At 51.0% G+C, this 27,729-nt stretch overlaps 1 protein-coding gene across 1 annotated transcript in view; it reads right to left on the reverse strand.

Moving 5' to 3' along the window:
* Positions 1 to 1,880: 1,880 nt before the first annotated feature.
* TRIO (trio Rho guanine nucleotide exchange factor) overlaps positions 1,881 to 27,729 on the reverse strand; it is a gene marked incomplete at its 5' end in the record, with an annotated part of 376,660 nt that continues 350,811 nt past the window's right edge. Inside the window, 17 exons of the mRNA XM_079704002.1 lie at positions 1,881 to 2,492; positions 3,070 to 3,208; positions 5,760 to 5,960; positions 7,663 to 7,741; positions 9,124 to 9,245; positions 9,528 to 9,690; positions 9,888 to 9,915; positions 10,739 to 10,877; positions 12,390 to 12,637; positions 16,522 to 17,324; positions 19,660 to 19,837; positions 21,025 to 21,216; positions 22,469 to 22,546; positions 22,801 to 22,851; positions 23,576 to 23,668; positions 24,270 to 24,359; positions 26,570 to 26,639. Coding sequence (XP_079560128.1) covers positions 1,938 to 2,492; positions 3,070 to 3,208; positions 5,760 to 5,960; positions 7,663 to 7,741; positions 9,124 to 9,245; positions 9,528 to 9,690; positions 9,888 to 9,915; positions 10,739 to 10,877; positions 12,390 to 12,637; positions 16,522 to 17,324; positions 19,660 to 19,837; positions 21,025 to 21,216; positions 22,469 to 22,546; positions 22,801 to 22,851; positions 23,576 to 23,668; positions 24,270 to 24,359; positions 26,570 to 26,639 — 3,229 coding nt within the window. The 3' untranslated portion in view covers positions 1,881 to 1,937. The remainder of the gene's footprint in view (positions 2,493 to 3,069; positions 3,209 to 5,759; positions 5,961 to 7,662; positions 7,742 to 9,123; positions 9,246 to 9,527; positions 9,691 to 9,887; positions 9,916 to 10,738; positions 10,878 to 12,389; positions 12,638 to 16,521; positions 17,325 to 19,659; positions 19,838 to 21,024; positions 21,217 to 22,468; positions 22,547 to 22,800; positions 22,852 to 23,575; positions 23,669 to 24,269; positions 24,360 to 26,569; positions 26,640 to 27,729) is intronic.

The following is a 27,729-nucleotide window of genomic DNA, read 5'->3' on the forward strand; positions in this document are numbered from 1 at the left end:
CTCCTCCCCACGCCCCTCCCCTGACCCACCAGAGGCCTCTCCTTCAGTCTCTCCCTCATCGATCTCGCTTTTTGATTCAATAGTGACCAACTTGAATAAAAGGCCTAACACAAACATCAGGCAAATATGTTTAATTTTTTAAAATAACTGATGGCAAAATAAAATATTTACATCACATCATACTGTGTAAACATGTAAGGTCTCTGTACAAAGAAATATACATGCAAAATAATGTAAAACTTTAACTGAAATAATAAAAGAAACAATACACAAATAAAAGTTGTGAGGTTACGAATACACATCCAGTTTTGAATCCAATTTCTTTTAAAAAGTTTCTGTACAATTTTACAAGAAACAAACAAAAACCCAACAAAAGAATAAATAAAATACATTGGAAGCTGCAAAGCTCAACTATGCCAGTTTATGGCTGAAGACCCAGGTGTCTGGCTGGCTTGGGAAGCGGGCTGTTTTTTTTTTTTGTTTTTTGTTTTTTTTAGTGTATTTCACACAACGAGGATAAAAAGACATCCAGAAAAATTCAAGCGTGCCCAGAAACGCAGCGTCTTTTGTTGAGGGCCTCCCACACCAGCGTGAATTCTGCCACAGTGCCACAGACATCAATGCCAGCCTCAAGGCGGCTAGTGCTTAATTGGCTTTTATTTCTTACCAAAAGCTCAAAATCCAGCCAATTTTTGTACAGAAAGTTGAATGTCAAAAAGTCTAAAAAGTAGGAAATGTCCAGACTGATTTTGGGAAAAAAAAATAATACTTTGGCATTCTGAATAATAGCATAATAAAATTTAAAACATTATCCTATTATCCAGTTTTATATTCAGAGTATGAAATCACTTTTTACAGTCCTCAAAACTGACAAATTTCACGAAGAGTTAAGTCTCTCTGAACCGATGGCACAGGGCAAAGACCCCCCTCCACCCCCCCGACACACGCACAAAACCATAAAGCTCACCGTACGAAGTATGTGCTTTTTCTATATATTTATTACAGGTACAACAGAGGTCTTCATAAATAGTTGCATAAAATGTTAAAGCCACAACATTGCACATGATATGAAATAAAACCAAAAAAACCCCAATGAGTGCATTTACAGTATTTTCATCTGACTGTATACTGCTCAACAATCTGATTGACGGCTTGGGGGTGGGACGTGTGGGGACGGGCGGAGGGGCAGGAGCCAACCCGACGTCCTCGGTGGGTGGGCAGACCCCTCGGACCCCAAAGGAAGCCCCGGGTGGGAGACGGGGAGCGGGGGCGGGGGGGCGGGGAAGGCAGTGGGGGTAAAGGACAGACCGAAGGCAGGACCAGTCTTATATACAAGTAAGGCCTACTTTTCATCAGAGCAAAACGATTCATTCTATTTTTATGCAAAAGTTTGAGGTTGAATGCACGTTTCAGAAGCCTAGTCTGGCGTCGGGGCCAGAGGCACACAGACCAGGCAGCTGGAAAAGCTCAGAGCCAGGGGGACCCCGAGCTGGACGAGGCCACGGAGACGGCCGCCGCTGGGGCGGGGGTCTTCCCCAGAGGTGTCCAGTATCTCTGTTTTGTTCGTTAACACCAGTGGTTGAACATAGGCATTTCGCTTCCTTGAAGAAATCCTGGAAAATGTTAAATTTGCAAAATTCTACTCATGTTCGTTTAAAAAAGTTTCTTTTTATTTTATTTTTTGCAGAAACCTGAATAAAAGACTGTGACACAGCAATGCTGTCTCCGCCCTCGCAGAGTGTTCGAGAAGGTCCTCCACCCCAGCACAGCTTGCAGCCCGAGTCCCAGGCACTGCCGAGCACAGCTCACTCGGAATGCAATTTCACACGATGAACGTACGGCAGCTGATCAGTTATGTTGGTTTGTGTTTCTCTTCAAAATTCAAATGAACAGCTGATCGGCAGGTGAAAGAGAATGAGAAAGGACTTCAAGATAGGTCAGACTCTAGGCAAAAGCCTGCTCTGTAAGAAGTTTTTAACGCTACGGATCGGTCGAACATCGTTCTGGTGTTTGCGCCGCTCAATGAAGGAGGTCAGTCTGGACGTGTCGAGGACGCCCGCGCCTTTGCCGTGGCCGTGGCCGTGGCCCGCCTGCAGCCACTGCTCCTGCAGGGCCAGCGCAGCCGAGGGACGCTTGGCAGGGTCCTCGTGCAGGAGGAAACACACGAAGTCCTTGGCCCTCTGGCTCACTCCTTGGAAGTAGTCATCTGGGAAACTAAAGTCTAGCCGGCAAATGTTCAGGCAGGTCTCTTCCACGCTGTCGTCCAGGAAGGGCGACACGCCGCTGAGAAGCACATAGGCCAGCACTCCAACACTCCACGTGTCCGAGGTCAGGGAGACCGGGTTCCCCAGGATGATTTCGGGGGCTGCGAACTCGGGGTTCCCCAGCAACTGGTGGATGTGGTAGGTCGTGTTGAGTTGGACAGCATCTCCAAAGTCAGCTAGTTTGATGGTTGGCTTGGCTAAACTCTGATCCACTAGGATGTTTTCGGGCTAGGAGACAGGACAAGACAACCGTCATCCCCTCCAGCGACCCCAACCTCAAGCTGAGGTGCGAGGCTCACCAGGGACCTACGAGGTCGACGGGCGCCGACCGTCCACATGTGAAACAGGACAAAGCCCTCGGGAGGAGGACAGAGAGGCAACACAGAGGAGAAGCTGCCCCGACTTCTCCGGAACTGTCACGCGCAGCTGCTGTGTTCCACAGTGCCGGTGAGTGAAGCCGGGGATTCACTTCCCTCCCGGCGGTGGCAGCAGCGACCCTCCGCCTCCCGCCTCCGTCCCCCTGCTCCAGCCCCGCCCCAACCCAGCGACACTCACAGGAAGCCCCTGAAATCACAAGAAATGTCTGAAGACCTCACACGTTTACCTGGTACTTTATTGCTTGTGTATATCCAACGTTTAAAAACAGAGATTAGAAATCACTGCTCCCATTTCCCACCCCTTGTGTTGGTCCCCAGTCCCCGCAGGCTCCTGGCCTGGCTTCAGAGGACAGGCCGAGAGTGGGCTCTGCAACCCGCGTGGCCGCGCTGGGGTCCCTCGGCTTCCCCGTCCCCGGGGCCCCACTAACCTTTAGGTCCAGGTGTGCTATCCTGCAGTTGTGAAGGTAACGGACGGCTTCCAGAACCTCCCCCAGATATGCCCTGATCTTCCCCTCCGTGAGGTTTCCCCATCGCACCACACATTCCAGGAGCCGTCCCTGGTCAGCCCTGCAGAGGGAGGAATGCGCGTTACGGTGCGGGTCGGTCACTTTAGACCCGTCTCCTGCGATATACGCATCGCCTCCATGCCCCATTGTCACTGCTCTGTCAGCTTTTGGGGATCATACCTCTACCCGGAGGCAGGACGGGATCAAGAGGGCGATTTCTTTTTAAGCTCACTGTGGAGGCACAAGTGGGGAACAAGGCATCTGGACCCACAGAGTGAACTGGGAGGCGGAGGTGGGTGCACCCAGGCTCCCCAACCCCGCCCCCAGCAGGCTTGACTCAAACCCTGCCCCTTGGATGTGAGCACAAGACCTGGGCAAGCTGCCTGGAAGTGCCTGGCACACAGCAGGCGCTCTGCAGGTACCTGCTGGAGCAGGGGATAATGTGAGACCACCTCCCCAAGCCTTCGTCTCATCATCTGGAAAGTGGGTCATGTGACGGCTGAACGAGAGAACGTTAAGACACAGACAATACAGTGAGAGCTTCACGTTGGACTCAAAGTCTTCCTACCGTGAAATTACTTTTAACATTTAAAAAACACCTATACAGAGCAGCCCTGTGCCAGGGACTAAGTGCTTTCTATCAATTCACTTAATCCTCAAGACAACTCTCTGGGAAGAGTGTTTTATGGTCCCCATTTTACAGATGAGGAAACGGAGGCACAGAGAATGTATGTAACTTTCCCAAGGTCACACAGCTCATAAGGGAAGGCTAGGCTTGCAATGAGGTGGTCTGGCCCCGGTCTCCCTGGACACTGGGCTAGGCTGCCCTCTTTGCAGAACAGAAATTTATGGAAAGATCAGCCACCTGTTTGGTAACGTCGAGTGATCAAGGGAACTTTGGTAGTAAGTAGTTTGTTACGAAAATTAACCCTATTAACAGCAATGATGAGGCCAAACCATCTAGTTTCCAGTGAAAAGAAATGACAGCTGAACGCTCTGAAAATGTAAACCAGAAACCGAGGTCCCGCAGGAGATTTCTGACAAGGACTCTAGGACTCTCTTTCTTGTTGAAACTCCCTGAGGAAGATGAGCAGAAGCTTTTAGTCACCAAGCTTCTAGAGCCAGAAAGCACCCTCCCCGGTACTGAGGGTCCACAGGGGCCAGGCCTCTGCCTGGACATCGTTTTAGCCCCATAACGATCCTTCAAGTAGCTGAGCGTCCACGGGAGCCGAGGTTGAGAAATGGGCCCCAGGTCCGCCAACCTGCCCTTCCCACACGATGGCCAGCCCTGGGGGCGGCTGGGGAGGGCGGAGGCCTTTCCTGCTCCCTCCGCCATCTGGGAGGTTTCCTAGGCCGCAGAGAGGGCTGGACAGGCCCACAGAGATGCTCCAGCGGGAGCCCTGGGCGGGGACATCCTCGAAACATCCCCTCCCTGGGGTCGGCGGGGAGCGAGGCTGAGGCTCGACCTGGCGCCGAGGGGCCTGCAGCAGCTGCACCTGTGAAGGCTGGATGCGGAGGCACTTCCAGACTCTTTACAGATGTGACCAATGGGATGGCGGGTGCGAGGCCTCAAGGGAGTCCCCGCGAGCGAGGAGGTCACACTCCCTGTGACCGCGCCCCACGCAGCTCCACGGCTGGTCCTCCTGCCAGGCCCACTCTTCCCAACAATGTGTCAAGAGCTAGGAAATGGCACAAAAGATGGCGCTCCGGCCGATGGAAACGGACTCATGAATCCAAGGAAACGTATGAAATGACTCCCCCTGAAAAGGAGGACTAGGAATTTCAACAAAGCTGCAGGATGAGGTGTCTCAGAGAGACCAGAATGTTCTAAGGGCAGGGCTTCTCAAGTCGGTGTTACTGATACTTTGGGACAACGGTCCTCTGTTGCAGGGCCGCCCTGTGCCCTGCGGGACGGCGAGCTGTGACCAGCAAAACGTCTGCAGACTCTGCCAAACGTCCCCTGGGGGTAAAATGTCCCCAGGCTGAGGCCCCCTGCTCTTGGGTCAGAGGTCTCACACTTTATCTTTAAACGACGCAAATGTTTCCTGAGATGGCACACAGGGCCCAGCAAGTACCACGGGGACCAGCGGGCTGCCCTCAGGGGAGCCACCCCCCTCCAGAGGGCGCACCTACGCCCCCATTCTAATCACCCTTGGAGGGGCAGGACGGGCCCCGGGGCAGAGCTGGATGCTGAAGCACCAGACACGAGCAGGTCTCAGCCGGCCCACTGCAGGCGCCCACCAGCCGGGCTCGCCCAGCTGGGCTGACACATGGGACCGGGTCAGCCTGAGAGCACAAGCAGGGCTGTGGTCTGCAGAGGCCTGGCCTCTCGGGGAACCAGGAGGCATCTCCAGGTTGGCTGAGACCCCCGAGGGAGCCTGGGTGGGGAGCATTTTGATGCTAGGTTTGTGCTTCCTTGTCAGGCAGCTATACTTCCCTCTAGCATTGCTGGAAAGCTCTAGAACTGTGGTCTCTGAGAGCAGACGTGCTTTTTTAGAAGTTCTGTGAATCCTAAAATCCTGATTTCTATACTTCTTAGAGAATAAACACCAAGACCACTTGGAGTTGAGGCCGAGTGCTAGAAAGGGGAGAGGGAGCTGGCGTGTACGCACATTTCCAGAACCAGGACGTAGCTGGTGGAGGTCTCGAAGGTGTCCAGGAGGCCAACGAGCAGCGGGTGCTGGAGGTTCTGCAGGATTCCAAGCTCGTGGGTGACCTGGTCGCGCTTCATCAACTTCTTGTTCACAAACTTAGTGGCCACTGCTCGCTTGGTGCCTTTCTGATCGCATTTCTTAACGACAGAGAATCTGCCCCTGGAAGATAGGTGGAGAAGGTCATTTTCAGAGGACTCTGAGCGTGTCACGGAGAAAAGACTCTTTTAACTCAGGCAGCCTCCCCAGCCACCGGCCTAAGGGCTGCAGCCACGTGACGGCCCCAAGGAAGCCTGCCTGTGCCTGTGCCTGTCCTGTCCTGTCACCTCCCCTCCCAGAGGGGGCCTCCGTCTGGCTACGGACAGCCACGTGACTTCCTCCCGCTGCTGAATGGAGCAGCAGTGACATCGTGAGATGTACCAGGCAGCTCCCACCTCGCTCTCGTGAAAACCTCGTCGCGTGAAGAAGCTTGGAACGGACTACTAGGTGGCTCCTGGGCACCCCATGCCCCCCACTTCAGACGGGAGCAACTACTGTCATCACTGTGTCTGCCTTGCCGCTGCAGGATGTGAGTCGGGGGGCTGGTAACTCATCTCTAGTTTGTGGTCTCTGGAGCTGCACCCAGCGAACCACATTCAGGAAGCCTCGACTGGATCCGGATAACAAGATCCTGGACCTCAAGCCTGAGCCAGCTGCCACGGTGGGATGAGATTTGGGGGCTGGGGAATGCAGACTGTGGGGAGGAAGGTGGGCACACTGCTTTGCGCCTCCTCCCACGGACAGGCGGAGTCTCTTTCTCCCCCCTTGAATCTCGGCTGGCGGGTGGCTGTTTGCGTCCACAGAATGTGGACAAAGTGTGGTTGTTACTTTCTGAAGCTGGGCCCTGGGAGGCTGCAGCCTCTGCTTCTGCTCTCCCAGGCTGCGACTGCCATCACACGAGGAGGCCCAGGGTGAACGTGTGTGTGGAGAGAGGCCACAGACACATGGGTGAGGCATGGGGGTGCCAGCTGACCAAGCCCAGGAGGGACCAAAGAATAACTGTCCGGTCAGGGGCACGTCGCACAAAGTGATACATCTCTGCTGCTCTGGACAGCAGGGCTGAGCCTCGTGTGGCGACAGATGACGGACAGGCACTTCGGGCTGATCCACACGGGCGTGTGCATGGATCCCTGGAGCCAGCGGACCCAGGAATGGCCACTGGAGTGTACGAGGCTGCTGCTGGTGGTGGGGGGTCTCGGAAAGCTTTTTAACGGGGACAAGCTCAGCTGTCATGCTTCTGACCTTTTTCTTGCCCTACGGGACGCGACATGAGGTGTGGTTGAGTGCTGTGCCACCTCAGAAGGAGCAGGGTGACCGAGGGCACCGCTGAGCCACCGCCTGAGCCCTGGCTGCTGTCCGGAGAGGAACAGCCCCTCTCTGTCGAAGCCCCCTCTTGGTCTACGCAGGGGGACCCTAAATCTCCAGGCACAGCTGAGACCTGAAGGACACATTCAGCCCCTCTCAACTGGGTTCCAGAAGAGAATAATGTGCCACGAGAAGGGGTGTGAGTGACTCTTCCCTGGATTCTCCCAAGAACAGGGCGTAGCCAGTGCTGCCCTGGACACGGAGCAGAAGTGGACTCATCACATCACCGGACGGCTCACGGTGTTAAGCCTTCATTCTCTCTTGGAACCTGCACTGGCAATCTCCTCCTCACTTCCTCAGCATTTAATACCAACAGGCAATTACAGCTTACATTTCGGATGTAATACATCTAACTTCCAACTGCTGGCAAAATCCGCCACTGAACTTTCTCTGTGGGCTCCTAGAGAGTCGTTTCTCTCACTCTGCGATCTCGGGAGGCGCTCTGGGTTTTCCACCATACCTGCCGAGCTCAGCCACTTCGCTGTAGAAGCAGTCAAAGTTGTCTTTCCAGGTCACCATGACGCCATCACTGCCTGGACCTGCAAGAAAGGCAGCATCTCCCTGAGCCTGGTGTACAGGGCACCTCTCGGGGAAGGAGACTAGAGACCTGCGCTGTCCAATGTGGCAGCTGCCCGGGCTGCTGAGCGTCTGAACGGAGGCTTGTGGAAATGCAGACGCACCAGAAGTATAAAATCCACACTGCGCTGGGACTTAGTATGAGACAAAGATGGATTTATGTGACAGAAATAAACACACACTTGCTTTTCCATTATTTTCCCATTTGCACTTCCATAAGACCATTCCTGTGAACGGCCTTCTATCTCCCTAAGTTCCTTTGCTTTCACCAGTGATTTGTTTAAAAAAAAAAAAAAAAAAAAAAAAATCACCTGTATACTTTTTGTGACGTCTCTTAAAAATTAGAACACTGGTGATTCTCAACTGTCAAATTCAAAATTATCTTCCTTTCCTGCACTGTGATCCAAAAACCAGAACCCTTCCCTTCTTTGACTTATGAGGTTAAAATATATGGGATTAAGATATACAGCATATAAACTTCTAAAGACAATTCCGTTTACGGTCTACACACAGGGCACTCCTGGACTCAATTCATCTTTTAGTCCTTTTATTTATTTACTTACCATAGTTTTAAAAAATCGGTTTTGTTTAATTTACTTAACTTATTTTAGTTCTTTAACTGTCATTCTAGGAGGCTGCATCCTATACCTGGTGCAGCTGGAGGACCCAGGAGAAATCTCAGCAGCCCTGGACTGCACAGCTGGCACAGCTGGCCTCCTGTGAAATGGTAGCTGGAAATCAGCCAGTTTGTGTTGCTCACTAAGCATCTACATACGTCAAGCGCATCTACAGGAAATTCTAAAAGGCCTAAGATATGAGTTCTGCTGCCAGCAGCTCAGGGTTTAGCTGAGGAGAGAGATCAGACCTTGCTGGCCATGGAGAGAGCAAGGGCTTTAGTCCCACCAGGGTCGCCCTGCGCTCATGGAAGGGCAGGACGACACACCCTCTGGAAGGGTTGTTACGGTCTAGGACGGGTACAGAGCCTGCTCGGGGCTCACCCACACTCCCATCTTTCCTTTCTTTCCATTCTATTCTATGTGAAACTGACTGAGAAGAGCTTCTCTTAGAGCTAAAGCATCAACTGAACAATCGGACAACTGAGAAGCTGGGGACGAGAATGTGTTTTGAGCGCTAGGAGTACAGGCTGGCTTGCTCCCACCTGGAGGCTGGACCAGACGCTCACACGCTCAGTGGCCATGGGCGGAAGGCCTCACCGTGCGCCTCCCCTGCCCGAGGGCACCCGCCCGGGTGTCCCAGAGGCTGGCCTGCTCCGTGCAGCCCCCGAGTGACTCGTCACGTGTCTCAGGCCACATCGAGAGCGTGTGGGGCTCGGGGTGCAGCTCACCTAGGACCCGCAGACTGGCCGAGGACGAGGCGGAGCCCATGTCGTTCACGGCGATGCACGTGTAGACGCCGTCGTCCTCGGTGGTCACGCCAACGATCTTCAGAGCGGCCTCTCCCAAGTCACTGCCACAGAGGAGGGCACACGGCATTCAGAAAGGCTCAGCTCTCCCCACCGCCAGCCCCCCGACCTCTCTCCTTTGGGGTCATAGGAAATGAGGAGCTCAAATGCTGATGGGCAATTTCAAGTGGGATTTCAATCCTAGCTGCACACCCAGGTATGACACCTTCCCTCACGGGAGACGTCCCAGGGCCAGAGGTGACCCACGGAATCGGCCGCGCCAGTCCCAGTGGAATGGGGTCATGCTCACTGCCTGTGAAACTGACCCCCGAGGGGGCTTCCCTCACCTGTAGGAGATGCTGTAGTGACCATCGCTGTTCAAGGTGTTGTGTTCAGGGCCCTTCCAGGTGACCGAGGCCTTGGGGCGGCCACAGACCCGACATCTAAGAACAACGGTCTCCCCTGTCTCACACGTGACCTCGCTCAAGGGAATGACGAATTCTGGGGGAACTGCGCGAGAAGGGGTCAGTAACGCTGGTCACCCAGCCGCCCCTCTTGTGCCCACCAACCTCCCCCAACAAATGAATGAGATGCTGCCCAGGCCCAGAGCTCCACAGAACACCCACGTCCACAGGCTACACTTGAGTGTCCTGAAATGCCCCGTAGACCTACCCTCTAAAGTCTACAAGAAAAGGAACAGAACTCACCGTCATAGATGTAGTTGGGATTGAGAAGCTGAAATGGAAAAAGCGCACAGCTATTAACCAGATACACGAGCTACTCTGAGATATACTGCTTCTATTCTAGGGCTATGGTTGTTGTTGAAAGATGAGAGGAAACACGACTTGGTCTGCCTGCGTGTCAATCAAAACTGACCACATGCCGACTGCCTTTGAATGCACTGGAAGGCTTCGTGTCACACAGACGTAGGAGAGACTTTTCTTCCTACCCACAGACGCACAATGCTGCTTACACTCAGAAAAGTCCCTTTTACTCATCCTATGGGCTGAGTCCAGCAGATCCCTGAACTGCCCCCTTCTGCAGAATGGCCAGGGCCCTGACTCCGGGGCCTCGAGTTCCCCTCAGGAGATATTTCCTTTCTCCCCAGGCAAAACCTGCACAGGTTTAAGGCAATCTGATTACAGGAGTAAAGTGGACTGAAGCACCCGCCGAGGGAATCTGCTGCAGCAGTGAACCTGCGCCTCGGTGTCTGGTCACTTCCCCTGTGGTCTGAGCCACAGCTGCTCTGTGCTCCATCTGCTTCTGAGGTCCTAGTGTCTGTTCCCTCTGGGAATCCAGCAGCCTTCTTTGTAAGTTACACATGCGCCCGCTCAGGGGTTTACCCGTATACCCGGTTCCTCGGAATATATATGCATACCTGCACCACACTGCCCATGAGAGCCCCCTACAAAGACCTGTGGGTCTGCTCACAGGGCAGAGGGAGGCAGGTTGCTGCCAGGCAAGGCTGGGCGCCAGGTCCGCGACGGCTCCTCCTGGGCCGGCACCAGCCCTGCGTGCTCCCCGAGGAGCACAGGTTCCTGGAGGCACCCTTGCTCACCTTCACAGATACCTTGTTGCTGAGTCCTTCCCGAGACTTCCGATAACCGTTCTCTAACTTGCCTTCCCGTTTGCCGTCTTTATCTTTTTTCTCAGATTTTTTCCTTAAACGGAGTGCTGTGTGCCAAGATGTTGACTTCCTAGGAGGACCACAACACATTGTTAGTATTACGCCTTCCTGGTGTTCAGCAAACAATTCCTGAAAGCATCAGAGAAAAGTGGACTGTCCAATTTATGCGGATATAGGGTGACTGAGATTCCTTTAGGAACAGTGATCTCTGCAAAGGAAAACTTTTCTGCGATTCTCAATGACCAGAGATAAAAGCCAAGTTTCTTAGATCAAATTTTAAGGATTAAATATAAAGGTGTCTGTGATGGTTAATTTTACGTATAACTTGACTGGACCTAAATATTTGGTCAAACATCATTCTGGGTGTTTCCGGATGAGATTAACATTTTAACTGGTAGAGTGAAGCAGACTGCCCTCCATAGCGTGGTGGGCCTCATCCAATCAGTTGAAGGCCTGAGTCGAACAAAAAAAGACCAGCCTCCCTGAGCATGAGGGAATTCTCCAGCAGAATACCTTCAGACTTTACCTGCACCACTGGCTCTCCTGGGCCCCCAGCCTGCTGACCCACAGTGCAGGTCTGGACTCACCAGTCTCCACAACTGTATGGTTACAATAACCACCTGCTGACCACACATATACCCTATTGGTTCTGTTTCTCTGGAAAACCCTAATACAGGGCCTAAGAATATTTTTGAGGAAACAAAGTATAAAATGGGATTCTTGAACAATGTACTAGAATAAAATATCTCTGTATCAAGGAGAAACAGGACAAGGGACCGTCATGGAAGATGGGCTCTTTGTAGCCTGAACTCAAGCCTAGACTCCCCATGGGGTGTAGGTGCTTAGCCCAGAGGTTTGGGGCAGTGCTGGAAGGCTTGCCAGTCTGGGCTGCAAACCAACCAGGGGTATTGCCATGCTTGGAGAGGAACGTGACCACCGCCTGTGCCTTTGAGTCTGGTCTTTTGTGTTGAAGCCTCTGGAGGCTTAAAAATCACAGTTTTGCAATGCTTCCACTGCCAGAAGCCATCTGGCTGGCATCTCCTACAGCCAGTGAGATTCAGGGAAGGGCAGAGTTTGAAACCAGCCCCTGAATTTCGTTTTCTTTAAAGTAATGTTTAATGCAGCAAAATTGGTTTCAAGTTACTTGACTAAAGTAACCTAGTATGCATAAGGCGTGTTGGCAGTGACACCACACGGATCTTTAGCTGAAGCTTACGGGACGAGGATCTTCAGTGATGCACCCTCAGCACGCCTGATACGAGTCAGGGGCCCTTGGAAAGTCCTCACCCCTCACCCAAGACCTCTGGGAACTAAAATACAGTGATGCTCTGTCTAGTGGCTTAAAAAAGCTATGTGTGTGCAAATGCAGGTTATTAAAAGAACCCATCAGAAAAGGTCTGAGAGACGGAACCCGCCCCACCTTCACTGTGGGGTTCCACATTGTGTACAGAGATGACCTGGTTCAACAGACCACAGCGCTGCTTTCTCTCAATGGGATTCACCCTCCCAGGGCCTCTATGCCTCGTCTGTGCTCAGCACCACCTGCCCCCGCCCTGCCACAGCCACCCCACCAGGCACTCACTTGAGAGTCCCGTCGGGGTTCTCCATGATGACTGCGCTGGTATGCCCCAGGACGAAGCCCGGAATCCAGCCCTCGGCTGCGGGGCACTGGTCAGTGGCGGCTCGGAACACCAGAAACATGTTCTGTTGATTGCTGGCCAGAATTTGAACGACCTCTCCTTGATAGACGTTGATCTCATCCTCCTTCACTGCCGTGTAATCGTGTGTCACCAACATGGTGGAGATGTTGCTACTGCTGCTACTTTCACTCTGTAGAGGGAAAGATGAACAAAAAGGCAGAGGGGAACTGAAATGGGGTCTGAGGACACGGAGTCGCTTGTCAGCGTGCGCCACGGCACGACGGCCCAGAGCAGGGCCCGCCGGACGGACGCCTCCACATTCTTTAGCTAACTTGGTGCCTCTTTTTCAGTAACTGACCATCAGGATTTCTCTAGAAAGCAATTTAGGAACGATCTAAAAAAAACACAGTCACAGTGATGATGGCACTTTACTTTGGAAGCTTGGTTATTTCAGTCCCATCTTCCTTGCACCATCAGAGGAATGGCTCATCCTCATGCTGAGGCCATGCTGGGTTCCATCTATGTCACGGTCCTGTCACTGTGACTGTCATGCTGCTGGCATCCCTAATCATTTCCACCTTTCTTCCCTTCTAAAGGAAGAATGCGGGACACCTGGAAAGCAGACCAACTACTGTCCTGCTGTCATGGAGAGTTGTTCTGCCTCCTGTATGTATCCCTGGGTGGGTGGTCCTCCTGTGAGCGTGATGATTCAACGGTGCTGAAGGTGCGGCCGTCATGGGGACGGCATACCATCGCAGAGCAGCTGTGGACACCACTGGCCTCACAACTCAAGTTTCGGGGACAGCCCCTGGCGTGGGAAAGCCTATCTTCCCCTTATCTTGGAGTCCCAGGGGTACTCAATGTCTTCAGGTCACTATTGTGTCTTTAGTGTCCATCACAGTGACTGACACGTAGCAGGCACTCAATACATGTCCAGTAACTACTCACTCAATGGGGCAAGATTGCAAAGGTAAACCCAGATCATTTCTCAAGACCACCTACTCAGGTTCACAAGCTGAGTGGTGTTAGCTGCTGAGCAGAAGAAACACAAATGGTGTTTGTCCCAAGCTGTCATTTACCGAGTGACCCCTTTGTTCCAGGGGACGAGGAGGAAGCTGAGACCTCCAAATCCTGAGCTACATCTTGTTCAATCCCCTCTGTCAAGAGTTGGGATGTGGAAGTGGTGTCAGGCGCCCCACTAGCTTGTCCTCAGGGGCTCCCACCGAAGATGCCGTCTGGCCGTTCACGGCTTCCCAGGACTCCGCTGTTTCCCTCCATTGGTCTCTCGGATGTCTGGGGCAGGTCCTGGGTCGGTGTAGACGTGACTGTCAGAAACCTTGCCATACGCCTGACAGCTCTGGGCTACTGAGACACACCGGAGCAGACGGCTGACCACTGTCAAGGAGCCTGTGTGCTGGGAATTCCAGGGGCCAGGACTCTAGGCCCACAGTGGGTGGTGAAGTTAAATACACTGGAGTGCCAGGTTCTCGGTCCTGTCGCGGCTGAGGAGTCCGGTACGTGTTCCTGTCCCTCATGGATGTCCACGTCAGGTTTTGGCCTGTGCACACCCCTTCATGCAATTTTATCCTTTTAGCATGACTTATAGCAACACCCAATAGTGTTGAGACTACAAAGCCACATTTGCTAGAAAATGTAAACAAAACCAACTTCTGTGGCACGGCTCTTTTTTATCGTATAGCGTACCACCATTTGTCTCGTAATGTGAGTATTTTGCCACGATAATAACAGCTATTAGTAGTTTCTGAAAACCTCCTATGTACCAATCTAAGTATGAGGCATTTAAAAATCGATCTCAATTAATGCCAGTGAGCATAATCACCACCCCCTTACAGAGCGGAGGCTAGGAATTCACACGGGTCACCGGCCTCTGAGAGAAAGGCAGGGCTGTACTTCTATTGCTGCCTGGGTGGGCGGATGCAGGGAGGTTGTGCGTCCACGTTTGGGGCCTGGCGCAGTCACTGCCTGGGTTGATCCACATCCACTCCACTCCTGCTCTCAGCAGAACTTTCCAGAAGGCGTGTGTTAAAGGAGGAAGAAGGACCTGGGCCGTGGGTTAGGCACAGCTGCTGGGCTGTGACCGCAGACAGCTTCACGGACGCAGACAAGGAGGGAGGAGGCCGCTGCTGACCGCCAGGGGGATAAGACAGTCTGAATGGGGGGAGCAGGCAGGGCGGTAGCTCTTCTTGACCGAAAAACTTGAGAGTCCTAGAGGACACTTTCATGCCCATTCTAAGCCTCTCGTGGTCTTCCCAGGCCTCCAGGGCGTTTCTGTAAGGCACTTGGACTCCCTGGCAGTTTCACTTTCCAGGTTACCAACCACATAAGAAACAGTGAGAGGCAGAAATAAAAGGCACCTTTTGCGACCTAAAACCTGCCAGAACGTGTGCCGCATGCGATGGTGCTGGCCTCAGAATAAATCATCCCGGGAGGAGCCAGGCAGGGCCACGAACCGAACACTCTCACGGGGGGCACAGAGACCAGCACGGGCTCCCACGCTGGGGCGGGTGGCGCTTAGGGGAAAGCGTCCAGGTTAGGATGGGCTGAAGAGCTGCTCCCTTGGCTGATTTCGGAGGGGTCTCGGCTGCGAGGCCACGCCTGCACCCTGAAGGTTCAACCAGGTGCTGGCAGGTGTAGCATCACTGGGCCTCTGCGTCTCTTCCTCTGGCTGAAAACCGTGCTGATGCTCACCTGCACACCTAGCATTTCAGAACTAACTGGAGGTGGGGGTCCAGGCCCCCCTGCAGGACACGGTCAGGCACCACGACCGGGACGCTGGAGACGGCCACCGCAGAGGACGCCCGCCCCGACCGCTTATTTCTGAGAATAAGACGATAGGGTATATGTACCAAGACCCGTTTTTCAATCTCTTCCTCAATTAAAGAGCAAGGTTAACAAAATAAATAACAAAAAATAGGAGGCACGAATCAGGCCATGTCCACCCAAACAAGGCATTAACGGAAGTCCAGAGGAAAGAGAGAGACATGCAAAAGCCGGATTGCTTCCTTTCTTTTTTCATAAAGAGAGACACAGACCCTTTTAGGGAAATGTATTTAAAAATTTATAAAGCGATCAAACATACACGCATCAGAACAGTTCTACTCCCTCACGCATGCCTTTAGGAAGGTGTTACGGGTCAGACCACCTGCCGTGTGGGAAGCAGTTGGGTAGGACAGGGAGGAAGCCAGAGGATGGGGGCCAAGACCCCCCAGTAACCCTTCTGCTGAGAACGCGGATAGTGACCGGCGACGCCCCGCGGCGCCCGCAGCCCGCACTGCGCCCCCTGCCGGACAGAGCGCGGGCGCTGGGAATCCAGCCTGCCTGCGCCTCCGCTCCCAGCCGCCGGCCAGAGCCCAACATCCAGGGGCCCTAAAGCAGTCTCTCTCCCTTCCACAGTGAAACTTTTTCTTTCTTTCTTTTGGGGGGGGGGGGGGCGGGGGGGAAATACTTCCACTGGAGAGATTCCTTCCCCCCACTGTGTCAGCTTAGCTTGCTTTGAGTTGCTGTTGGAAACTTCTTGAGGGATTTTTTTTCTCTTTTTTCAGCAGATGGGTCAAAGACGCTGCAAAGATGAATTTAAGGCATAAAAGGGCACAACCAAGCGACGAGCAGAAAGCTTAGAGTGTACAGGTTTCAGTTGACGCAGGAGGTAGACAGCAGGGGCACGGACCCCCCTAAAAAAAGTGTGCGAGGAAGGCAGGGGCGAGAGAGGAAGTTCCCAGATACGCTGCTGCTCGGAAAACGTGAGAGGCTTAGAGATGCTGCATTCGGAAGGTTAATGATCTGCTTTCCCGTATTAAGGAGACACAAACAAAGCAAGGAGCGAGTTAGTAGAGATGAGAGCGCGCCGTCCGCCGGCTGGAGCAGGAGGTTAGAAGGCGTCCCCGCGTGTCCGCGCGGCCAGGGCACAGGACGGACGGAGCTGGTGACCGCAGCGCGGCGGCCGGGAGCCCGGAGTTAGTACGAGGACAGCGGCGGCCACGCGGGAGGTTTAGCAGAAGAGCCGCGGGACAGAGGCAGCGGGGCGGGCGGGCGGAGGCGGCCGGGCGCTCTTACCCCATTGCTCTGGGTGGACTGCACGGACTGCTCGCTGGCCGAGGAGCACGTGCTCATGCGGTCCGTGTCCTTGCTGGGGGCCGCGTGGCGCTGCGCCTGCCGCTGGAGGGAGTCACTGTCCCCCGGGAAGGTGAAGGAGCCGGGCCGGCTGGCGGGGGAGGCGGGGATGGAGCTCCAGAAGGAGCCCCCCTTCTGCAGGGGGCTGCTGGGGGGCAAGGGCTCCTTGCCGAACGGAGAGGGGAACGCAGTGGAGAGAGGTGAGTTCAGAGGCGAGATGGCCCCGGGCCTGGGCTTGCCCGGCGGCAGGGAGCCCGGGCCGCTCCGCGCCTCCTTGGCGGGTCCGTCCTGATGCGCGCCCGCGGCGTTCCCGGCCGCCTTCCGGGGGCTCTCCAGCACCTTCATCTTGGGGATCGGCTCCGCTTCTCGCTCGGGGCCTTCGGGCTCTCCGCTGGGGGGCGCCCTAGCGGGCTGGCCGGCCTCCGGGGCGGGGCTGCTGCTGGGAGGAGGCAGTGACGGGCCGGGAGTGGACATACCTGACATCTTGTCTGCCTCTGCCTGGTTCGAGGCTGCAGAGGAGACCAGCACGGGGGAGTGGTGTCTGACAGGCTGGGGGATCCGGGAGGGCCTGCTTCTGCTCGCGCTGGGGAGGCCGCCGCAGCTGCCGGGACCGCCGCTGTGGTTGCTGCCTGCGCCGCTGCCGCCGCCGCTGCCTCCGCCACTGGGGGCCCCGCCGCCGCCCCCGCCGCCGCCCCCGCCGCCGCCCCCGCTGTGGTTCCTCTGATACTCGATGGGTGATGTCAAGGCTGCAAGACACAGAAGGGACTCAGTCAGGGCACCGAGAAAAGGACGGTCACAGGGGCGGAGGGAAAAGGGGGCACGATGAACGGAAAGGGAGCGCTGGCTTAATGGCCCAGGGTCAAGTCACAGGGTGGCCACCAACTTCCAGTCACCGTCATCCAGAAACACCCAGCCACCCTCCAGGCAGCAGGCTGACACCACCCATCAGGGAAGGCAAAAGAAAAGCTCTTAAATTTAACTACTCTCCTGTGCATGAACGAGTCGAGGGCCATCTGCGTGTGGGAGCGGGGCAGGGAGCAGAATTGCAGGGTGATGGAGGAGGTGCGCTGCCGGGGAGAAGATAACCGCCCAGGGACAGCCAGCACAGCCTTAGCATCTCCGCCAAGTGAAAAGGAGTGGAATCGGCCTGGAGCATCCCAGGCAGATGGCCAGGGTCAACGGTGAGGCCCAGGGCTGCCAGGGAAGATTCAACTGGGACTCCACTGGTACCAGCTGGCTCCCGCGCTGGGAAAGCTTAGCCCAGCTGCCGCAAAGGTCTTCGTTAGACCAGGGAGCAGTTAGGCAAAGAAGAACCTGGCTGGGGGTTACCCCATGCGGAGGTGGTGTTAGAGACCACCCCGGGAAGGGAAGGAGCTCCACAAATCCCCTTGTGGGTCGTGAAACTGTCCCATCTCCGGGCTTTAGTGATTCAGTTACAGCATCATCTGCAGGAAAATGCAGGAAACACGCCAAATAAGATATATGGAAACACTAACACAAATTCTTAAAGAGCTAAAACCTTTGAGACGTACGACAATCAGATGTAGCCCCTTCCTGCCTGGGAGGCATCAGGCAGATGTGAAGGAGCATTCTGGAGCCATATGACATTTGACAAGCTCTGTGCTGGCTGTGGCGCCTGGTCACAGGACGAACAGGAGAGCAAAGTGGGGAAGCAGGCCCAGAGCCCGCTGCATTCCCGACCTCCTCCAGCTCTCGGGAGCGGTATCATCAGTCTCTAGACTGAGTGCCCAGGAAACGTGAACAGCACGGCCCACTCATGCCTGCAGTTCGGGAGGCAGTTCATTTTATTTTAAAGAAGATGGTCAAAGTTTAGAGATTTCCCAGTAGTTACCTGCTGTGGACTGGCATTCAATGCAGCACTTAAGAGCTACACATTTCAAGAGACCTGCATTCGCTCACAACCATGGGAGCAAAACTATTCTCTCCATGCACAGGAGCCGTCCCCCCACCGCCGGCCAGCCCCAGCCATCCAGTTCTAACTGCACATGGAAGAAATGCTCAGTCTACAGTCTGGACGGGAGCCTGGAGTTAACACCCAGGCGGCTGATGACCCCTTGGCCAAAAATGTCACGTGACCTTGACTTTTCACTGAGTGCCTGTGTTCCTGAATGTCACTCGAGGTATGGGGGTGGTTTTATGTGACAGAGAGATTACAGCGAGGTATGGGGGTGGTTTTATGTGACAGAGAGATTACAGCGTCCCACTAGACCGGGGTGTAGACACAGAACACGGACATGGAGAAAAGGACAAGGACATGATATTGAACGAGTATCTAGCTTCTCACTGAATTTGACGCTCTGCACTCATCACCCAATTAAAACCAGAGTCCAAGTCAGCGGCCACCAAGAGAAGCCAGCAGTTTCAGGTCAGGAATATAAAGAGTCGAACTGTCTGCAATGTAAGGTGTGTGCGGTCACTCTCCCTGTGGAGAAGGCCTTTCCCTGAGGTGGCTGGCACCTTACTACTGTCCTGTGTTCTACTGTATTATTACTGTATTGCTCCTCTAGAATCACTCATGTCATGGAAGTGGGAAGGAAAAAAGACGTCTTGTTTTTATGATGAGGAGGGTGGTATAGACGTACAAGGCGGTCAAACACAAATATTAAAGTTGCACGCAAGAATGTCTCCAACATCTCTGGCCAATGACATCTGCTGCCTTAGTTTTTCTCACGCACTTCTTTCCCAGGACAGGGCTCTGGGCACATGTGGTACGAGAGCCTGTGGGACAGAGTGAACAGTACAGTGGTGAGGGGCACATGGCTGCTCTGAATCTCGACTTTGCCACCAGCAACTCGTGGGACTTGGAGTGAATTACGAATCCACTTTGTGCCTCAGCTTCGTCATCTATAAAATGGGAATAATATCACTACCTGCCACTTCGGGTCGTTCTGAAGATGAAATGAAGCAATATATATGGACAATGCTTAGAACAGAGCCTGGTCCACAGTAAGTGCTCAGTAAGTCCTATCACTCCTAGTCGTGTGTAATAAGGGAGAGACGAGAAATAGGAATGTGTACATTAGGGAAAGAAAACACATGCCCAGTAACAACACACATTACCATTTAAAAAATTGCGCTGGTTTTCTAAAATTTGGTTGATTTCATGGATCCATGCTTGCCGAACACTTGGACTGGATGAATGCAAGATGAAGGTCTCCACCACGTCACCCGTCCTTGATGTCAGAGCAAATTTACAGGGATCATTTTCCACGTTTTCCTCCAGGCAAAGGCAACTCACCTTAAAAAAAATTAAAGCATTAGTCACAACGGCCAAAAGGTAGAAGCAACCCAAGTGTCCATCAACAGGTGAATGGATAATCAAAACGCAGTCTGTATATACAAAACTATTATTCGGCCTTAAAAAGGAACGACACTCTGTCACAGGCTACAACATGGGTGGGCCTGGAGGACATTATGCTACGTGAAGTGGGCCAGCCATAGAAAACCCTGTTATGACTCCACTTAGATGAGGCACCTAGGGGAGTCAGATTCCTCGAGACGGTAAGTAGAAGGGTGCCTGCAGGGCTGGGGGGATGGAATGGGGAACTAGGGTTTAATGCGGATGAGTTTTACTTTGACGAGATGAAAAGAGTCCTGGACATGGATGGTGGTGATGGCTGCACGGCAGTGTGAACAAACCTAATGCCAGTGGGCTGTGCACTGAAAAATGGTTAAGATGGTAAATTTTATGTTACGAGGTACCACGATAAAAAAACTAAAGCACATTTATTTCCACTGGTCAAGTGCAAAGTGAAGTTCATCCTAGGTCAGAACTGAAACCACCACTTTTTGGTTGAGCTGCCATTTTTACTGCCTCAGAAATCACTGTCTTGCTTTTTTATGACTCCTTTAACTCAGGTACATGGGGATGACCAGGGGTTTAACTAGTAGCTTCAACAGTTAACTAGAAAGGTCAACCTGCTGGGACCTCAGGCCTCCTCTGTCTCACCCTTGGTTTGCCCCCTTTACAAGACTCAGGGCCATTTGCAGTCACTTTATTTGTCTTTTTCTTCTATCAGAGAGCAAGCCAACCTACCTTGTCCATCCCTACAGCCCCTGCCCAGCTCTGAGGGCAGAGGAGGTCCTTGTTGAATGCAGAAGAGAAGAAGACCCTGGGTAAGCTATCCTCTGAACTTAGATAATTTTACATGGTCCTAGAGAAGATGGAGCACAAACACTAACCAAGATGAGGTCTTCTCATTATGGTAAAAATGAATGCTGCAGCCACATGTGTAAGACATCAGCCACTGGGGAATACAGACTGTAGACAGATGGAGTGAATTTAAAGGTTCTGAAACGTATTAGAAAACTCTTAAATATTTAATAAACTGAAGATCAGGACATGTCATAATTAAGAAGGAAACGGTTTATCAGCGTGATGGGTATGTGCGTTAACACATGAGAAAACAGGCAAACCCAAGTTACCTTGATACTGTTCCTGAACAGGAATCCTGGCACGGAGAAGCCCTTTTTCTTATCGAGCGGCTCACTGAAAATGACGATCTGCTCAAAGAGGAACACCCGCCTCTCTTTGCATCGAGGCAGAAGCCCCGTGTCTTGGTCCGTGACCAAGAACGTGTCCTGCAAGAGCAGCTTGCCCTGGGCAACGATTTTACCCTAAAACACGGAGAAGGGGGCAGAGAAACAGGAGAAGAAAACATTGCACTCGCAGTTAAGACACAGGAAGTTCTGTTTTCTGTTTTTTAGCTTTCCTCCCACAGAATGCTACATTTTTTTTGTTGTTGTTTTTGTTTTGTTTTGTTTTGTTTTGCAGTACGCGGGCCTCTCACTGCTGCGGCCTCTCCCGTTGCAGAGCACAGGCTCCGGACGCACAGGCTCAGCGGCCATGGCTCACAGGCCCAGCCGCTCCGCGGCATGTGGGATCTTCCTGGACCAGGGCACGAACCCGTGTCCCCTGCATCGGCAGGCGGACTCTCAACCACTGCGCCACCAGGGAAGCCCTAGAATGCTACATTTTAAATATATTTTCCTTGTCTTCATTTATACAGCATAAACATTTTTCACTAAAATGAGGTCTTAGCTCCAAACAGAAAAATCATCTAAATAAAATTCTTGCCAACCTCTGTGTAAATCACTGGCCTCAGTTACGGTCAAAGACTGACAGTGGATCTAAGGATCTAGTTCACAGTGGAAGAATGCTTCTCAAGGTGCGGTCCGCGGCCCGGTGGCACCAGCACCCCTGGCGGGACCCGCTCACAAAAGCACAGGAGCCTGGGTTTTCAGAAGCTCTCCAGGAGAGCCTGTGTGTGCTTTTTGGAGAACCACAGCACTAGCACGTTAAACCCAAATCTCTAGCAAAACAGTAGGCAAGAAAAGTAAAACCTTCCCATCTCCTTACTCAATAGTCAAATTGAAAAAAAAAAAAAAAAAAAAAAAAAGAAAGGCTTCTGGTTCTGAATATCTTTAGGATACTAATAGGTAATACGTAATCTGAGTAGACTGTCAACTCATAGAAAAGTCTGTAGACTAAGGATGCGCACGGTGACCCTGGGGTCAAACTCCCAGGGCTGACAGATGACAGCAGGACGGGCCCCCTGCTTTCCACTACACCTCATGCCAGGGAAGGAAACTCCGCTCCTGCAGCAGCAGAGGGCCCAAGAGACAAAGCAGAGTCCTGCCTGCTCCCGCCACAAGGCGCTGGGCTTTGAGCAGAGGAAGGTCCCCCCCAAAGCAAATCAAATGCACCAAAAGAAGTTGAAAGAAAATATCAATCAGGTTGAAGGACGGTGAGAGAAGCCAGAAAACCAAGCAAAAAGGATCAGCTTTCTCCAGGTGGAGACAAAGAATCCGAGACCAAAGAAAGTGATGGCAGCCCGAGGCCGAGTTTAAAGAAGAACAGCCGCATTACGTCAAATCCTTGCAGCCGCCCGACGTTCATCATGTCGTTGCAGCGCTTGGGGACGATGCACATGACCTCCACGGCTCTCTGCGGGGTGGGGTGGGGTGGGGGGAAAGCAGAGTGAGCGTTCAGTTCCAGAGGGCACGGCTGGAGCGTTAACCCTCAGATGCCTCTCCTTGATCAGGTCCTCCCCGTCCCCACCCGCTGGTGTGCACAGGGCACATCCGGGGCTGGGTAGACCCGCCGTCACCCACCGCCCCCACCCCACCCTCCCAGGGACAGGCTGCTTCAGGGACGCGCGGGGATTGGGAGGGGAGCCCAGGGCCCGGGGGTGTAAGTACCTCTAGTTCCGACGTATCCAGGCTGGCTTTTTTGGAATACTTGAGGAAGTCCTGCAAGGGAAATGGAGAGAAGAGCATGACGAGGGTGATGGTCGCACAGCAGTAACCTGTTTGATCACGTGAGACACCAGGCGCTGGGCTAATCCTCGTTTTTTCCTCCCAGTAACACAAAGAAAAGGTATCCTTTTGTGGATTCAAGGCACAGTAGAGCCAAGTCAGACCAGATCTATCTAAGCAGGTCATGGTTCCTGTTTCACTCCAAGACAAGCGCTCATCTCTCTTTACATCCAGGTTCTAAGTTTTATACATGAAGGAATCTCGACACCTTTAACAGTCACTTTTATGGTGGAAAATGGTGTGACTTTGCCTTCAGTGGTGCTCAGGAATTTGAATCAATCAAGGGCTACTGCTGAGCCCACAGAGAGGAACAGGCAGGGATTAAATATTTAATTTCATCTGGAGCCCCAAGAAGATTAGAAAATATGTAAGGTGGATAGAGCCCAAGAAAGCTCATGAGTATTCAAGCTCTGTGGTGGGGAAAAAGCTCACTTTCACGGACCTTTTGGTTCAGAACCTGATGTAAATGATAGTGTAAGGTGTCTTATTAAATTTAAAAAAATTTACTCAAATATTTCAAATCAGAAATGACAAGACTGCTTCGTATTTTTTACAGAAAAGATTCCCGTCACCTGCCAAACCCTTCCATCCCCTCACGAGTCTTGTCCTCCCGCCAAATGGGCTCCTGCCCCCAGCACGGGCACCGGCAAAGCCTCACCTTCAGCAGCAGCTGGTACTTCATGATTCTCTGCACTGGTTTGATCAGCAAATCTGTGAGCTGCAGCCTGTGGCCGAGGCGCTGCTTTAAGTCCTGTGGTTTCAAAGTAGAAAGAAGGATCTTAAGTTTTGTCTTTTAAAGTCCCTGTAACTGTCAGAAATGCTAACTAACTACACTGCAGTAGAAGTAACTACTTCTAGAAAAGAGTAAAAAAGAGAAAAGATGCCACGCTGCACACAACCAACAAGTGCTGTGACTTTGCTCAGAATGTCCAAGTTTGACACTGGAAGCTTTCTGAGCTGTTTTTCAAAATAGTCTTTAATGCTTGCCTAAAATGGCCTTCTCTCAATTGTTTTCTTTTATTCATACAAACAAATATTTTATTTCTAGGCTAAAAGTCTAGATCATGAATTATTCTGAATTTGAAATGAGGCTTAAGTTTGAAATTGATTTTTAAAACCCCTTATTTTAACCATGACCCCAGTCCTCTGAATACTAAGGGATATGATCACAGCTTGAATTTACACTAATTTCTCTGATTTATAGGAAAGAAATACAGGTTCAGAACTCATATAACTGAGGCTGAATTTCCTGAGGATTGCTTCATGTCCTGGGAAACAAATGATATTTCAATTTTTTGAAATCAGCTGTAACAAAGGATTCAGAAATACTTTGTTTATAACTTAGGTCTTACCTCAAAAAAGGTATCGATGTATTCTGAGACAATGTGCTCAGACTTTGGTTTATTTTGACAATAAACTATGTACATGTGCAACCTTCTCTCCTAGGAATGAAAGGCAAACAGATGGGTTAGAACACAGGCACACACGCAAGTGTCACCTCGTTCATAAAGGAACGTTTCTTAAAACCCCATACTTTACCCGGCAAATATGAGAGGCAGTGAAAGGACACAGTTCTTAATATTCAACGAAGAATCATTCTCCCCCCTTCAAACCTTGCCAGTGGTCCCAGGAAGCCTGGCTCTCTTCAGGAGGCTAGAAAAACCTCTTTAGTCTCAAATACTGAATGAAGGCAGCAAGCCATCCCTTCATGCCCTGATCCTCAAAGTGTGGTGTGCACACGCCTGGGGTCCCTGAGGCCTTTCGGGGACCCATTAGATCAAAACTATTTTCCAAACAATACTAAGCTGCCATCTGCCCTTTCTGCTGTGCTACCATTTGTACTGATGTGCAAAACCAGTGGTGGGAGAAACTGCTGCCATCTTAGCAAATATCTTTCACTGCTACACATGCCAGTTTCACCTAAGGATGTCCTTGATGAAGTGATAAAAATTCGTTGTATTAAAACTCAGCCATGGGGACTTCTCTGGTGGCACAGTGGTTAAGAATCCGCCTGCCAATGCAGAGGACACAGTTCGAGCCCTGGTCTGGGAAGATCCCATATGCTGCGGAGCAACAAAGCCTGTGCGCCACAACTACTGAGCCTGCGCTCTAGAGCCTGCGAGCTACAGCTACTGAGCCCACGTGCCACAACTACTGAAGCCTGAGCGCCTATAGCCTGTGCTCCGCAACAAGAGAAACCACCGCAATGAGAAGCCCACGCACTGCATCGAAGAGTAGCCCCGCTTGCCACAACTAGAGAAAGCCCGTACACAGCAACGAAGACCCAACGCAGCCATATATACATACATACGTACACATACATATACACATGCATAAATAAATAAATACCAAAAAACCCCACCCCTCAACCATGGACTATACATCTTTTTAATGTTCCTGTGACAAAAATGGAGATCCTTGTGACACTTGTGCTATGTGCTACAGTAGTCAAGGCAAAGCCCTCGTGTGGCTGAGCCATGAGCTGAACCGACTGCTTGTTTTCATGGACCATTTTTACTTGAAAGAATGATGGACAAAAACTATAATTATTTACACGTGGGTATCTGGTAGACACTTTCCTGAATATGAATAAAATAAGCCTGTCATTTTAAGGCAAACAACCTGCAATGTCTATTAATAATGAAAACTTGAGCTTTCAAGCAAAAAATTATACTTTTGGAAACCATGGATCTGCTACCTGGAACTTGACAATACTTAAAGACTTTTCTGAAGAGATGGGTGGTGATGTGAACAAATCTGATTTTTTGATACTGTTTATTGAGATGTTTCAACATCTGGAAGATCTGTCTGAATCAGTGAACCAGAATTTACAATGCAGGATGTCACAAGCTGGTGCAGGGGTAAACGAGCCTTTAAGTGTGAGACAGTTCAACGGCTTCTAGTGCAACAGCAAGAGAGAAGTTCACCAATGGGTTTTCAGATTCCATGTTGCGACTAACCTTTAAGAAGTTCTCACTTGTTGAGTTTTGATGTAGTATCTAAGAAAATTAGCTATAATTATCAAAAAAGGCTATTAAAACACTCATCCCTTTCCATCCAAATATCTGTGAGGATGGATTTTCTTCATAAATTTTAACTAAAAAACATACTACAATAGGTTCAATACAGAAACTGATATAAAAAATGCATCTGTCTTCTACTAAGCCAGACATTAAGGAGATTTGCAAAAATACAAAAATCCTAGTCACTAATTTTTTGAAAATATAGTATTTTTTCCTAGAAAAACCCCCAAACTTTTATTGTTAACATGCTTCTTTTAGATACACACAAACATTTGGTTATTATAGTAAACCCACGGCACGTCTCGATACATCACCACCTGCACCGGACACTTGTTTGCCTACAGACATCCCCAAATGTTCCTCCTTCTGGTCTGGCTCTGGTCCCCTTCTGACCATCCTGTACTGTTTGTGAACTGAACAGCCAACTGGGGCCAGGTGACTGGGAAAGCTGATCCTTCACATGGAGAATAGCAACGGGGGATTTTGAGTCCAACTCGCTGACATTGTACAGTTTGATTTTATTCTTAAAGTGCTTTCATAACCTACAAATGAGTTCTCCTTTAATCTGACAAGCCAATAGCTAAATATGACAACACAGAACAGAATATAAATAATGCTATTGTACTTACATGTTTAACAAAAAGGGATCCTAGTTTTTCCGGATCTTCAAGGCACTTCTCCAACTCTCCTAAAAAAAAGCTGAAATGAAAGGAGAAATATTAGAACCATTTCCAGTTTGGCCTTCTAATTTTAGATTGAGATTTATATTTTCAAAATATTCTGTTTTGAGAAAAACAATTGGGAAGTGTAAAGTATATGCTTAACAAATATAGTGCACACTGAAGACATTCCGTCAGGACAGAAAGCAAAAGGAGACACAGTTTTACAAGGCAAGGCAGAGTGAGACGTCCCTTGACTGGCCAACTTCCCTTCCTCTGGATCATCAACCTTTTGGTCTCATTTTGTTTGTAAATGACACAAACAATAATATCCCATCTGAATACGGGGTAAAAAATAAATGTTTCAAAGCAATTGGTCATTTTTCTTTCTAAAAACTTGGTCCTCATACCTGTGAGTTTCATATTCTTTCCACGGTAATTTTTAGGAGGCTCAAATTGGATAATAACAGATACAAAATACTGAATGTTACCTGGGCCAGCTTTAAAAAGTTTTCTCAAATATTATCAAAGTCAACTTCTAGGTTGCAAATATTAGCTTCCATTAAGATCAGAATTAGGTATCCACAGAAGCAAAATAGCTGTGGACAACCACTCTTCACTTCCTCTGGGCCATAGTAGTTGGTAAGATGTAGGCCCACCTTAATTATCACTTACATATGTTGATACTTATATCCAGTACTTTACTAACCTGCAAACCAGTACACCAATAAATGCTACGCTGCGCTGTGTTACGCTTGAGGATTCAATATCCCCTAGTTCTGCGCACACCACGGCAGACACCACACTGCCGGGAGCGGTTTCTCTGTCTGGTCGTCCCAGGAGCCTTGTGCTGTTTCCCCTTCCCTGTCACAGCTTAAAACCAGCCTTGGAAGCAGATGACTAGATAATAGCACCAAATATCCTTTTTTAAAATAGGTTTCACTGTAGATTAGGACAGGTGTGGCAAGATACTGGGATCAAATTTGATTCTCATGGGCAATCATGTCTACTTTCCCCATGAAAGCTGACTTGAAAAAACTCTCTAACAGTCATTTGTATTTATTAAAGAGGTGGCTGCAATTCTAATTAGAAACACTCATCGAGTCTCACTCTATGCAGATGTTATTCTA

This window comes from Hyperoodon ampullatus, assembly GCF_949752795.1.
Source record: "Hyperoodon ampullatus genome assembly, chromosome: 4".
In the NCBI taxonomy this organism is placed as follows: domain Eukaryota; kingdom Metazoa; phylum Chordata; class Mammalia; order Artiodactyla; family Ziphiidae; genus Hyperoodon; species Hyperoodon ampullatus.